This window comes from Schistocerca serialis, chromosome 2 (genome assembly GCF_023864345.2).
Source record: "Schistocerca serialis cubense isolate TAMUIC-IGC-003099 chromosome 2, iqSchSeri2.2, whole genome shotgun sequence".
Taxonomy (NCBI): Eukaryota; Metazoa; Arthropoda; class Insecta; order Orthoptera; family Acrididae; genus Schistocerca; species Schistocerca serialis.
In genome coordinates, this window is record NC_064639.1 from 415,537,860 (window position 1) to 415,552,574 (window position 14,715).

General features: G+C 36.5%; 1 protein-coding gene across 1 annotated transcript in view; it reads right to left on the reverse strand.

Moving 5' to 3' along the window:
- Positions 1 to 14,715, reverse strand: part of LOC126457260 (regulating synaptic membrane exocytosis protein 2) — a 1,246,504-nt gene that overhangs the window by 707,791 nt on the left and 523,998 nt on the right. Inside the window, exons 8-9 of the mRNA XM_050093425.1 lie at positions 5,980 to 6,122; positions 1,605 to 1,735 (exon numbers count right to left, since the gene is read on the reverse strand). Of these exons, the coding sequence (XP_049949382.1) occupies positions 1,605 to 1,735; positions 5,980 to 6,122 (274 nt within the window). The remainder of the gene's footprint in view (positions 1 to 1,604; positions 1,736 to 5,979; positions 6,123 to 14,715) is intronic.

Sequence of the window (14,715 nt, forward strand, 5' to 3'; positions counted from 1 at the left end):
TGTTTCTCACCTTCCAGTGTATTATTGTAAGAAGTATATGGTAAAGTCCACTTAAATGTGAGATCTGCAATCTATTCCAGACATTCTAATTTTCAATGATGATTTCCTTTTACCTTGAAAAATTGCACAATGAAGTTTTCTTTACTCAAAAACTCATTCCAAGCATTCACATTGTCTTACTCAATTGTACTTTGCAGTAATATAGGGGTCTGTATCTTTGTTCAACTACTTAAAAAACTGTTGCTACAGACTGTATAATAATGCATGCAACTTCAGAAAAATTGCTATTCATACCACTAATTTTTTTACATGCTCCCTGACTGCAAATTTAGCATAAAGCGCTTCTTGATGTATAAAACAATTAATTCTGTACAAAACACCTGTCAATAACTGCAATGTTTTGCTCTTTCATTGTCAATGTACTCTTTAGTTTCTTTCTGCATGGTGTTTCATTGCTGCTCCAAATATGTGGTACCTATCAGTTATACAACTGCATAATAGATACTGCAAACTCTCATCCTTCTTTTCTACATCTTCACATGCAAACCGCCACTGGGCATGTGAATTTCTCTTGTGCTATGAACAAATAGCAAAGGATACACCACCCTAACACCATGATTAATTGAACTGAAGAAAGTCTTGCCAACCAAAAATGTCGCACCAGATGCTGAACAGTTTTGCAAGCTGTGGTGAACCCTGCTCGAAAGTACTATATTGTGATTACTCTTCAGCCAAGAGAGCTTTCAAAGGTCAACAGCTTATGATGCAACTTATGTTAAGTAGATGTATTATAATGTGATAACTGCTACTGCCAGCTTATGTAGACACTAATACCTCATTGTATTCTAGGTGTCAAGGAGATGAATGGCCTGAATTTTATAATGTTCTATAATGTTAAGACTTCCTGCACATACTATAAAGTAAAGATCTACAGTTTTTTCAATGTCATTTAAATTTTATAAATTAGCAGTCTCCAACAATATCTTGATTGTGCTGTGGCATTACCCTAATGCTGTGACTGCATTTCATCACTATATTTTAAACCAAATATTAAGAAAAAGCTTAAATTTTGACTGGGTGTGAGAGAGGGTGCAAATTCAAGTATGAAAAGAAAAAGAGTGGTTTCAATTTTAACTATGACAATTCCTTTTTTATCAATGTTTGAATTTTATGTATTCTAGTAACAATTGTTTCCAAATATTTATTAGGGTCACTATTAATCACATTGTTGAGTGTCTTGTAATTCATTGACATATTGACCATCATTTTCATTAACTTTCTGGGCAGTTTAAAACTTGTTTTTGCTCAAAACAGATATCTGTGTAATTCTAACAAATATATGATGCCAGACATGTAGTGTTTCATAATATTTCACACTACCCACAGTTGAATCGGATGAGACTTACACAGTTCAAAGACACAGATATCAACCAGTCTTCCTTGAAGTTGACTGAATTATTTTAACACAGTTATCACAGTTTAAGAGAAAATAAAAACACTGTGTAAAGTTGTTAGAAAATATCTGTAATGACTGATAATGAACATTCTAAAGTTTGCTTCCCATTTACAAAGTGCAATAATGGGAGAAAATGATTTTAACTTACCTCCTGTCAGGTAGCAAAAAAAGCTTTGCATATGGGTTTCTAGGTTGTCCATTACTCCGTGGTGTAAGGCCAGCTGCACACACGACTGTCACCACTAACTGCAGTGCCCCAGAGTCGAACCACAGTTTTACCTATGATTATTTTCAATTTACTACTGAGACTTATTATGCAATTCAGATCTTAATTTCTTCTCAATATAGAAAAATATTTTAGATTGTTGCACATAAACTAACTTTTAGATCACACAATAACTGTTACTGTCATTATTGATTAGTGTACACACATAAATGTACAGCACAGTGAAGAAGACAAATGGCAGGAGACCCACACAATTAGAAAAGCAAGAGTTTTTTTCAAAAGTAGCAAATTTTCTCCTATATTGTGTCTCATTAATTTGTAGAAGCATAATCATCTAGAATGGAATAAATTATAGTTAACGAGAAAGATCACTAAACACCAAATGTAGGAGAATCTGAGTACCTATTAGTAGAAAAGACAAGTAATTAATTGGCTGCCATCCTCTCTATTTCAGTATACCAAACTTTTTCATGCACATATTTGCAAAAATTTTCAGGCTCTTTACATATGAACCAGGATAAGGTGTATGCTTCTGACAAATAACATAGACTGCTTCTCATATATGACAGTTAGTGTTACTACTGAACAAGTTCATCATAGGTGCATCTCAGTGGTTAAGTGTATTGTAACGTCTTCCACATTTCTAACTTCTCCTTTTCACTATGAGATCTATGGAACATTGTATAGGAATGAATGTTTCATTTACAGTTATGAATTATTGCCCGATATTTGGAGATTTGGGAACAAGTCAGAATAAAAATTGAGTTAAAATATTGCTTCACACTGATTATAGTAAAAGTGTGGCATTCTGGCAACTATAAGGAGTAAATTGGCAACTATCTCACTTGCAATATTACAAAATGCTATGAAATAAGATTCATAATCAACTATTTCACAAAATCTTTGTAATTGGTCTTGTACAACATCTCCAAGTTAATATCCAGATCACACTTAATCAGCTTTCTTCAAGTCTATTATTTCTCATGTCTTTAATATTGGCTCAACAATGCATTATATGTGCGTGATAATTAGCTCATACATATGAAAACAGATAAATGTATTTATTTATATTTGCTCATCCAAATATCATCTCACAATGATATAGGACATGTCAAGGTAATCGAGAGGCCAAAAAATACAACACACAACATCCTTTATCAGGATAGAATAGGTATTGTGAATATGTGAAGTCCATAACTAGTATATTCACGGCACATCTCAACTTATATCCAAATATTGCAAAAGAAGACTACTTAAAACTACATTGAGTGGCTTATCTACCACAAATATGATCCAGTCTACTTCAATTATTCATACTGCCATTCACTGTCAGTACTGTAATGAAAGATTAGGCTCCTAGCTACAACAAAATAAAATTTTGTGTAGTCAAACAATGGAGAATCTTGGATGGAATAACAACATACAAAATGAATAGATTGTTTGTAACTACATGCAGAAGGCACTGACTGGCACATAAGCAAACTGAAAGAAAACTGTTAGATATTATAAACTATTGGACGAAGTCCTCCTTCAGAACCAGAAAACAAAAAACATACATACACACACACACACACACACACACACACACACACACACGTACATGGCCACTGTCGTCTTCAAGCATAGATGCTGTAAAATGACAGTGATTATGTGTGTGTGTATGTCGTGCATGTATGGATGTGCATGTGCGTTTTTCTACTTTTTTCTATTCTGTGTGTGCATTTTTCTACGTTTTCAAATAGCTTATAATGTCTATTAGTCTTATGTCACAGCACCTGTTTACTGCTCAACTTTTCATACTGAAATGTGATGTAGTTTGATTTGCAATTACATCAATGAGACAAAGATCTTGCACTACTGGCAAATGAAAACTGAATATCCTAAAGCAATGATCTCATATGAATGAAACATTATTCATATGTCACACTGTATGAATAACATGTACAGTCACAACAACAGGAGCATACATTAATTTTATTACTTAATATAATATCCCTTAGCTACAAAACAGTCCTGTTATTGTGCATAAAGATGGTGACAGATGTGTCTCATGTCATCTAAGGAAACAGTGTTCTAAGGAACTGTCAGTTGCTGTTGCAAGTGGTAATAGAACTTTACCATGTTACCATAGCTTATACGTACTAAAAGAAGAACAAATCTAGCTACTATGTGAACTGGGATATTTGACAGATGTTTTGGATGGTATGTTGGTTTATGTGAGGAATGTGTGTATGAGTATGGTCTTGCTGGAATGGCACATCAAACTGATATTGTGAACATGGTAACAGAATGGGCTAGTGAACATGGTAACAGAATGGGCTAGATGATATTCTGAAAGTGCTCTGCTCTTTTCAGTGTTCCCTCAATAAAAATCAGAAATGAAGAGCAATCATTATGCCCAAAGTTGATCCTGTACATAACTACTCAAAATACTCAATAGATGCCACTCTCTTGGTTGAGTCCGCACTCACAAACTACCATGACTGATACCAAAACAGGGTCTGCTGCTATCACTAAATGTAATTTTGTTCCATTCAGCTCTATATTTCAGGGGTAGACTAAGCCTGCCAGAGGCCCAGGGCAGCGAAACTAAATGAAGCTTCTCGACTGCTTAGAAACTGATGTAGTTTTAGAGTAAATTTTGGATTTAATGGCTGGCAAAGAATCAATCATTTATAATGTATGTACCCTACACTCAATAACTGTAATATACATACTTAAATATACAGATGAGAAACTTAGAATAGCATTTAGCACTTAACACAGCAACCATAAGATAGAACACAAAGAAATAATAAAGCATAGTATAAGAAATTTACTTTTTATTTCATGTGTCTGGAAACAAAGCTTGACTAGTTATAATACAAGCTAGTTTTGTAACATTAGTATGAGGTAGTAGTTATTACTGATATCATTATAGCACTTACAGCATCTTCTCATGCCTTCATATTACTAAAATTCTCATTAATGTCAATGATATATTTTTCATTTTAAACTTTTCTTTCAACTGACAAAATGGACAAAGTGTCTAGTCATCGTTCCTGGTTCATTGTAAAGTGAAGATAATTTCTTATTAGTTTCAGTTTTGAGAAACTTCTCTCACATGTTTTGATGGAGACACAAATGGTCAAGATGTATTGGATTAATAAGCAATGCACACATTTGATTATAAATTGCAGAATTTCTTAGGATGTTCATCTAGCAGCAACATACACAGTCCTATCGGTTGTACATAAATATCTACAATACTTTTTTATTTCATGCATCAACTGCGCCTTATCAAACTAGTCATAAATTTCTACCAGTCTCCAGTGCTATAGTCAAAGCATCATCAGAAGCTTCAAGCATAAATTTTGTTTCAAGAATTTGTAAAATTTTGGTGATTTTCATCATGGCCATGTATCGCTGTGACAGTTCTTATAAAATCAGTCTAGGCATTCAGACACTGATTGACAATCTTCTTCTTGACTTGATAATCCAGTGTCATGTGCTAGTTCACCCAGAATTGTTTTATTTATCCTTCTTCTCCCACACTGATCAAAGATAATGTACATATTAATGCATTTTAGCCCTAAGTAGCAGCATCATCCATAATGGTAGTTCATTCCAACACTGAAAAGTCATTCAAGGCTTTGAATCTGGTGAATCCTTTATCAAAACTCATTTTTTGAAACTAGACGTTGTTGGACTAAGAAGAAGAAGAAGAAGAAGAAGAAGAAGAAGAAGAAGAAGTTGAAATCATCTCGATGGAGACTTGCTGGGAATTCAAGCAAGTGAAACAATGTGTAAGTTATCATTAACAAATCATAGTCATTAGCATGGAATACAAAATTTTCAGTAATATGGCAAACAAATTATAGTTGACTTGGATAACAGTAAACGTAATGGATAGTTCACAAAATTAAAATTTGAACTGAACAGGTGTGCAGTAAATAATTGCATAGCTCACAAAATTAAATAAGTTTTAATTGCAGGCAGATGTCTCATCAGTCAGTTGTATAGGCATGTAACACTAATTTATTCATTCTCACTTCATCAAAACTACAAGAGAGTTTTGAAAGAAATCACAAATGTCATTTTCAGTACATTCCTAAGTGACAGGTTACTTGAAAAACAGATTATCAGTGGGCTGCAAATTAAAGGAATATGTTACAAAGCAATCATTATTCATTTTTAACAAAGAAATTCTTTTCCCATTTTTGGAAGACTGTGTTTTATAAATGAAACTAATGAATTGTAATTTGCTACTCAATTATTTCAGGATTACAAAGAGTAAAAATTAATTTTGATATGATACCTGCAATCTGCCACCAACATTTGGATTCACAGTAGTCATTCCAAGGCGAGGTGGGCGAGAAGATCGAGAGGGCATATGTAGCTCAGGTGAGCCAGGAGATGTCACAAGAACACTAGGCTTGTCTCGTCGGCTATCATACAAATCTGGAACACATTATTCATAGCTGCTTTGTATGTTAAAGACTAGTGAACAAAAATATGTTTAACTACAAAATATAGTCATCAAATCATGACTGTTTCAAAGCATTTTATGTTTAATCATGGCTGAAAGCACAATGCATAGTCCTTTCTTTTAACATCTGAGTTCTGCAAGCTACATCATACTTATGCTAGAAATATCATGTCTTTTTCAGCGCCTTTCCATGTACAGTATCAATTGCTATCCCTGCTTATTACTTCCATAAAAATCAAAAGTAATTGTATTCACTTAGAAGACAGGTCAATAAAACAAAAATAAGTGATAACAATGACTGACACAAAATATGACAGCAATTATTATTAAGTAAGTTCTTCGGACATTGAGAAGTTAGGACAAGGCTTCAAAAAAGAAAAACATTGTTTCTGAAAAATTAAGCAAATTGTTGGACTTTTTCTGGTTATCAAGAAAAGGCAAGAAAATATATCATCATTTATTTTTCTGTATTATAATAGTGTATAATGTGTAAGTGTAACTGCAATCCCTGTACAGGTTATATAAGTTGACCATTAGTTTTGTGGACGTTGTGAACAGCAGGGGGCATGCATTGCCCCACATTAGGACTGCCAAGGGGAGAGGTGCAATGACTGGAAGGCAGCGTCAGCTGTTTCTTCAGTGCTGGCACCATTACCTTTAACATTGTGTACAATAATACTTTGCATCTAGGAGCAAGTTAACATTGCTAGCACCCAAAGACAAATGAATATCTTTCAACCAATGCAAATTTCCTCCACTTCTGGCAGCACCAATAAAATTGTCAAGTTATTGTGGGCGAGCTGTAAATTCACATGTATCACATGCTACATGTGAAACAACAATAAGATAGTTCAGAATTCTTTGGTATAGGTGTTTTAATTATGTACTGAAATGAATATTATGTAAATAAGAATATTTTAGTTTTGTTAAAAATAAGTAACATGAGCAGCATAGTGTCACTGAAAGTTTCAACTCTATATTGGCTTAGCGTGTATAATCACTGGTCTCTCTAGTATAAAAAAATATATATCTATCAAAAATGTAACACAAAAAATATTAACTACAGGGTCCTCCAGTAAAAAAGAAAAACAAAACAAAAAAAAAAAAAAAAAAAAAAAAAAACTAGAAATGTCACCACCATATAAAGATGCACATTGAAATAGAGAAATAGATTAGACTTCTTACTGAGTTGATCATAATGTATTCACTCTACCTTTCCATATAGAGTGCATCACATAACAAACTGAAACATCATCTCAGTCTTTTTATACGTTGCTAAAGTCATAAGATCCTATTATAGTTAATTATGAAGACCATAATGTTACCAAAAACTAGATGACTGGTCACTAGTTACACTACTGGCCATTAAAATTGCTACACCAAGAAGATGACGTGCTACAGACGTGAAATTTAACTGACAGGAAGAACATGCTGTGATATGCAAATGTTAGCTTTTCAGAGTATTCACACAAGGTTGGCGCCGGTGGCGACACCTACAACGTGCTGACATGAGGAAAGTTTCCAACCGAGTTCTCACACACAAACAGCAGTTGACCAGAATTGCCTGGTGAAATGTTGTTGTGATGCCTCGTGTAAGGAGGAGAAATGCGTACCATCACGTTTCCGACTTTGATAAACGTCGGATTGTAGCCTATCGTGATTGCAGTTAATTGTATCGTGACATTGCTGCTTGCATTGATTGAGATCCAATGACTGTTAGCAGAATATGGAATCAGTGGGTTCAGGAGGGTAATATGGAACACCGTGCTGGATCCCAACGGCCTCGTATCATTAGCAGTCGAGATAACAGGCATCTTACCGGCATGGCTGTAATGGATCGTGCAGCCACGTCTCGGTCCCTGAGTCAACAGGTGGGGACATTTGCAAGACAACAACCATCTGCACAAACAGTTCAACGATGTTTGCAGCAGCATGGACTGTCAGCTCAGAGACCATGGCTGCAGTTACCCTTGACGCTGCATCACAGACAGGAGTGCCTGCGATGGTGTACTCAATGACGAACCTGGGTACACGAATGGCAAAACGTCATTTTTTTGGATGAATCCAGGTACTGTTTACAGCATCATGATGGTCACATCCGTGTTTGGCGACATCGCTGTGAACGCACATTGGAAGCGTGTATTCATCATCGCCATACTGGCATATCACCCGGAGTGATGGTATGGGGTGTCATTGGTTACACGTCTCGGTCACCTCTTGTTTGCATTGATGGCTCTGTGAACAGTGGACGTTACATTTCAGATGTGTTACAACTCGTGGCTCTAGCCTTCATTCGATCCCTGCGAAACCCTATATTTCAGCAGAATAATGCATGACCGCATGTTGCAAGTCCTGTATGGTCCTTTCTGGATACAGAAAATGTTCGACTGCTGACCTGGCCAGCACATTCTCCAGCTCTCTCACCAACTGAAAATGCCTGGTCAATGGTGGCTGAGCAACGGGCTCATCACAATACATCAGTCACTGCTCTTGATGAACTGTGGTATCATGTGGAAGCTGCATGGGCAGCTGTACCTATACACGCCATCCAAGCTCTGTTTGACTCAATATCCAGGCGTATCAAGGCCGTTATTATGGCCAGAGGTGGTTGTTCTGGGTACTGATTTCTCAGGATCTATGCACCCAGATTGCGTGAAAATGTAATCACATGTCAGTTCTAGTATAATACAGGGTGATTCAAAAAGAATACCACAACTTCAGGAATTTAAAACTCTGCAACGACAAAAGGCAGAGCTAAGCACTATCTGTCGGCAAATTAAGGGAGCTATAAAGTTTCATTTAGTTGCACATTTGTTCGCTTGAGGCGCTGTTGACTAGGCGTCAGCGTCAGTTGATGCTAAGATGGCGACCGCTCAACAGAAAGCTTTTTGTGTTATTGAGTACGGCAGAAGTGAATCGACGACAGTTGTTCAGCGTGCATTTCGAATGAAGTATGGTGTTAAACCTCCTGATAGGTGGTGTATTAAACGTTGGTATACACAGTTTATAGAGAATGGGTGTTTGTGCAAAGGGAAAAGTTCTGGATGGCCGAGAACGAGTGATGAAAATGTAGCACGCATCCAGCAAGCATTTGTTCGCAGCCCAGGAGAGCTGCAGAGAGCTGCAAATTCCACAATCAACTGTATGGAGAGTCCTACGAAAAAGGTTAGTTATGAAACCTTATCGTCTGAAATTGGTTCAAGCACTGTCTGCAGGTGATAAGATTAAAAGAATCGATTTCTGTGATTTTATCCTTGCTCAAATGGAAACAGATGAATCTTTCATTTCAAAGATTGTGTTTAGTGATGAAGCAACTTTCCACACTAACGGGAAAGTCAACCGTCACAATGTCTGTATATGGGGCACTGAGAATCTGCGGGAAAAAACTCAGTATGAACGTGACTCGCCTAAGGTGAACGTTTTCTGTGCCATTTCAGCCAATAAAGTTTTTGGTCCATTTTTCTTCGAAGGTGCTACTGTAACTGGACTACAGTATCTGGAGATGTTAGAGAATTGGCTGTTCCCTCAGCTCGAACAAGAAGCACAACAATTCATATTTCAGCAGGATGGAGCGCCACCACATTGGCACTTATCTGTCCGTAACTACCTGAACGTCAACTACCTGAGGCGATGGATCGGCTGCCAGGCAGCCTGTGACAGAGCACTTCATCACTGGCCTCCAAGAAGCCCTGATCTTACCCCCTGCGATTTTTTCTTATGGGGGTATGTTAAGGATATGGTGTTTCGGCCACCTCTCCCAGCCACCATTGATGATTTGAAACGAGAAATAACAGCAGCTATCCAAACTGTTACGCCTGATATGCTACAGAGAGTGTGGAACGAGTTGGAGTATCAGGTTGATATTGCTCGTGTGTCTGGAGGGGGCCATATTGAACATCTCTGAACTTGTTTTTGAGTGAAAAAAACCCTTTTAAATACTCTTTGTAATGATGTATAACAGAAGGTTATATTATGTTTCTTTCATTAAATACACATTTTTAAAGTTGTGGTATTCTTTTTGAATCACCCTGTATATTTGTCCAATGAATACCTGTTTATCAATTTGTATTTCTTCTTGGTGTAGCAATTTTAATGGCCAGTAGTGTAGTATGGGTGGAAATATTTAAGTGATTATGATTTTGTCTGTACGATACTTTCAGTACTGCAAACATTGTTATGACTGCGTGGTTCAGGCAAGGGAAGTGGTAATACCTTCAAAAATAGGAATTGTTACATAAGAGATAGGAAATTAGAGCAATAATGAGTCACCAAATACAACAATAAGAATTTTTCAGGTGTTTTAACAGGAAAAAACAGACCAAATAATTACATGAGCATTATGTAATACCTTGACATAATTAGTCACATAAGATTGACAGGAATGACAGCATTGCATGAATAAAGGTAACTCCTCAGTCTCAACATCAAAGTTACATGTACTCAACAATTTTATATGCTATCATCAGTATTGTTCATCTGTTTCCTTTAAGATATTATGAAATTAAGTCCCATGAAAAATTACATCCCACCTACATTACGCTAATATGGGAATCATTCATCTTGCTGGTGTTTCAAAGAGAGTATATACTGATAAACTCGTTAATTTTTGGCTAAGATTTGTTCGTATTATTAAAATGTAATGGAAATGTATAAATTTTTGTATGCTTTACAGCACAAGAAAAAAAGGTTTAGAATCAGTTATAATCAACTATTTAAGTGACTAACAATTTTTAAAGCAAATAATCACTTACAAGTGCCAGTTGTTTTTCATATTGTTGTTAAAAATCTTTTCTCACTATTCCACTCTTTCTCTAAAATTGCAATTGAATGTTGGTGGAAAAAACATCATTTTCCTGCCAGATTTTAACAATGATTTACTTTTTCCTACTTTTTAATAATTTGTATAAAGTGTGTATTATGTTAAGTTTAGTAACTAGCTAAAAAGCATATGTGAAAATTTACCAATCTGTGACAAGAGCTCTGAATCACTCATTGCTAACAAGGTAGCAATATGTGTCGTGCCGACATTGCAGATAAAAGAACTTACTAGCAAGGCATGTGCCATAACATACCAGTCTGGCAAAAAGAGGTATCACCCAATGTCTACCTACCTGACAATTGATGGTTACAATACTTGAAACCATTCTTTAATTAAAATCTCTAGAGTCAAAAACTGTTTGGAGGTTTTCTTATTGTTTGTGTGTGTAAGCTGATATGGATGGATGATGTACATCTTCAAAGTGTGACAGCAACTCCAGTATTGCCAAGAGTTGTGGTATCTGCTAGGCACTGAGTAATACCATACTTCAGCATCCCCGCTCAGGAACCAGGGTGTGCCATGACAATACTGCTAATGTCTGTTATTTGTTAAATACGTTAGCATTCAAATGTTGTAACTCAAGCTGTCAATTTGACATTTACTTTGATACTGAGTGACTACTGTTAAGCTCCTTCTAAAGAAATGTCAGTATGAAGAGCACTGTATTTGAGAGCAAGAATAGACATCACATTAGCTGAAGAAGTGGTGCCTTTCTTTTTGCAGTTGGATATTATGCTAAATTCCTGACTTCCAGAATTTATAGTCAAAGCTGAAGGCAAAGTCTGAGCTTTATCCATTGTCAAGCATAAATATGAGCTAAAGTCACAAGAAGCAATTACCATTCAATAAAAATGCCAAACGTCTACAAAAGCTACACACTGACTTAAGGTACACCACATTCTGGCATCCTAATGAAAGAACCCGTAACAAATACTGCTGGAACTGAATTAAACTGGCAAATAATAATAATAATAATAATAGTAATAATAACCTGAAAATAGAATAATTAATGATGATTACTTATGCTTACTAATGGCAGCACAATTTACTGAGTGCAGTAACCAGATTTCCTATCATTGTCACAATGCTATGAGACACATAACCAAGTCCAATGAGTTTTGTTGAAGCCAATTTTTTGTTTGTGTTTTGGAGTGCTTAAGGTGCAGTTTATCTATAGAATATTATTTCCTTAAGAAATGACTGTTTCCACAGTGAGGGGCTTTTCTCTTCCTTCCCCCTCCCCCCCTTTTTTTTTAAAAAGAAAAAGAAAAGAAGATAGATAGAGAAGACTATTTCAAGTGAAATAGTATTGTCAGTAAGGACTCAAAAGATGGAGGAAACGTTTACAGCTAACTCTGAGATATATGCTACGTTGGGGCAATTGATAGAAAAAAAATACTAATTTAAAAGCAGACTTGAAGTTACAAGGGGCTACAAATGTGTAGAAGATTGCTGAATTAAATAATAATAACACTATTATAAGTGATATGAATATAATAGAGGGAAACATTCCACGTGGGAAAAATATATCTAAAAACAAAGATTCTGTAACTTACCAAACGAAAGCATTGGTATGTTGATAGACACACAAACAAACACAAACACATACACAAAATTCAAGCTTTCACAACCCATGGTTGCTTCATCAGGAAAGAGGGAAGGAGAGGGAAAGACGAAAGGATGTGGCTTTTAAAAGAGAGGGTAAGGAGTCATTCCAATCTCGGGAGCGGAAAGACTTACCTTAGGGGAAAAAAAGGACAGGTATACACTCGCACATACACACATATCCATCCACACATATACAGACACAAGCGGACACATAAGGTAAGTCTTTCCGCTCCCGGGATTGGAATGACTCCTTACCCTCTCCCTTAAAACCCACATCCTTTCGTCTTTCCCTCTCCTTCCCTCTTTCCTGATGAAGCAACCTTGGGTTGAGAAAGCTTGAATTTTGTGTGTGTGTTTGTGTTTGTTTGTGTGTCTGTCAACATACCAACACTTTCGTTTGGTAAGTTACATCATCTTTGTTTTTAGATATAACACTATTATAAAAATGATAACAATCAATTAAAAAAATCATAATATAAGTGGGTGGATAAAAAGACTGCTCACCAAGCAGCAGCATGCGAACATGCATATAATGGTATTAAGGTCTGCAAGTGACAGAAAGGTTGGAGGGGAAGGAAGAGGGGTAAAGAAAAAGGACTGGTGAGATGTAGCAAAAGGGATAGAGTTCAGAAAAGTCTCCCACAATCCAGGTCAGGGGAGACTTCATGGATGGGATGAAGGAAAGATTGATTTCTTTAAAGTCAGTACCACCATAAGACTGTTGTTTATTTACAGTGTTACATTTACACTTACACAATCATGATTTCAGCTTCAAAGTGACATTATCAAGTGTTTTACATTTATAAATTGCCTAAGACAGCATACTGTCATTTTAAAATAGATGATTAGGCAATGTGTCTAATAGCGTATTTTAATATGTCAGTATGCCATCTTAGGCAAATTATAACACTTAAAACACTTGATAATGGCATTTTGAAGCCAAAATCATGATTGTGTAAACGTAAATGTAACACTGAAGATAAACAACAGTCTAATGGCGGTACTGACTTTAAAGAAATATTTTATGACTGTGGCCCCACATTATGAGAAAATTATTGAAAGATTGATTGTTGGGAACCAGTGGGGATTTGAAAAACTGTGAGGTTAAGGTGAAAGACAGAGATTACTGCCAAAACATCACACACAATTTAATAAGAGTGGAAAGCTAAGTTAAATGTATGTGACAAATGTAGGAAGGAGTGGCTGAAAATAAAGGTATAGAAAACTAAAGGAATAGTTACTGTGAAGAAATGCTGAGACTGAAGAAATTAATATAAATTCTGAGAAACTGGTGTCTGGGGGAAAAAAACCATGTGGCACATGTGGTGAAACTGGCACTGAGATTACAACTGTGATGTTTAAGAGCATGATGCAGCAGGATATTGTGACCCATATGCCCCATCTGCCAATATCCACTCCACCAAACTTTTATCTCACTACAAAATCCTGAACTTATCATCCCCTCCTATTTCCCTGGATGGTGTCATCTGCCAAGCCAACTTCAAACTGCAACATGCCAGCCCTCATCTCAAAAAGATATTCCACCATCCCCTAAACTATCTTACCAATGGTGTTTCCCTTCCTGTCCTTCTGTAGCTCCCTAAACAGCCACACTATTGACTCCCCCACTCCTTAACGTTCCCCAGCCTTCAGTATTGCCTCCCAGACCAATGATAGCTCATGATCACAAAAACCAGTCAGAACAGTACAGTGCGTTCAGCCTCTCATCTAAGGCACTCTCCCCTTCTGAATTATCTGTATTATTCAAGGGTTTCACTTTCAGCCCTGAACCTGCATTTAATAATGCCGCTTTGGTGAAGGATCTACGTTCCTTCACACTTAATATCAACAGAAAATATCACTTTGCAACCCAATGCCAAAACCATTCCAACAGCAAACCTGAGATTGAACCCCAACTTGATCCACCATCACTACCTCAAGAGCATCCCTTACAAGACTTCCCAGAATTTCTCACATCCAGCACTGCTTTACAACCTTTCCTCAGGTCCCTGAAATATGACCCTAACCTGTCCTCTGTGGAACTCCAGACTCTTCATTCCCTAAAAGCTAAAGACTCCATCATTATCCTCCCAGTGGACAAGGGATGAACCACTGTGGTACTTGACCGACGGGAGTAT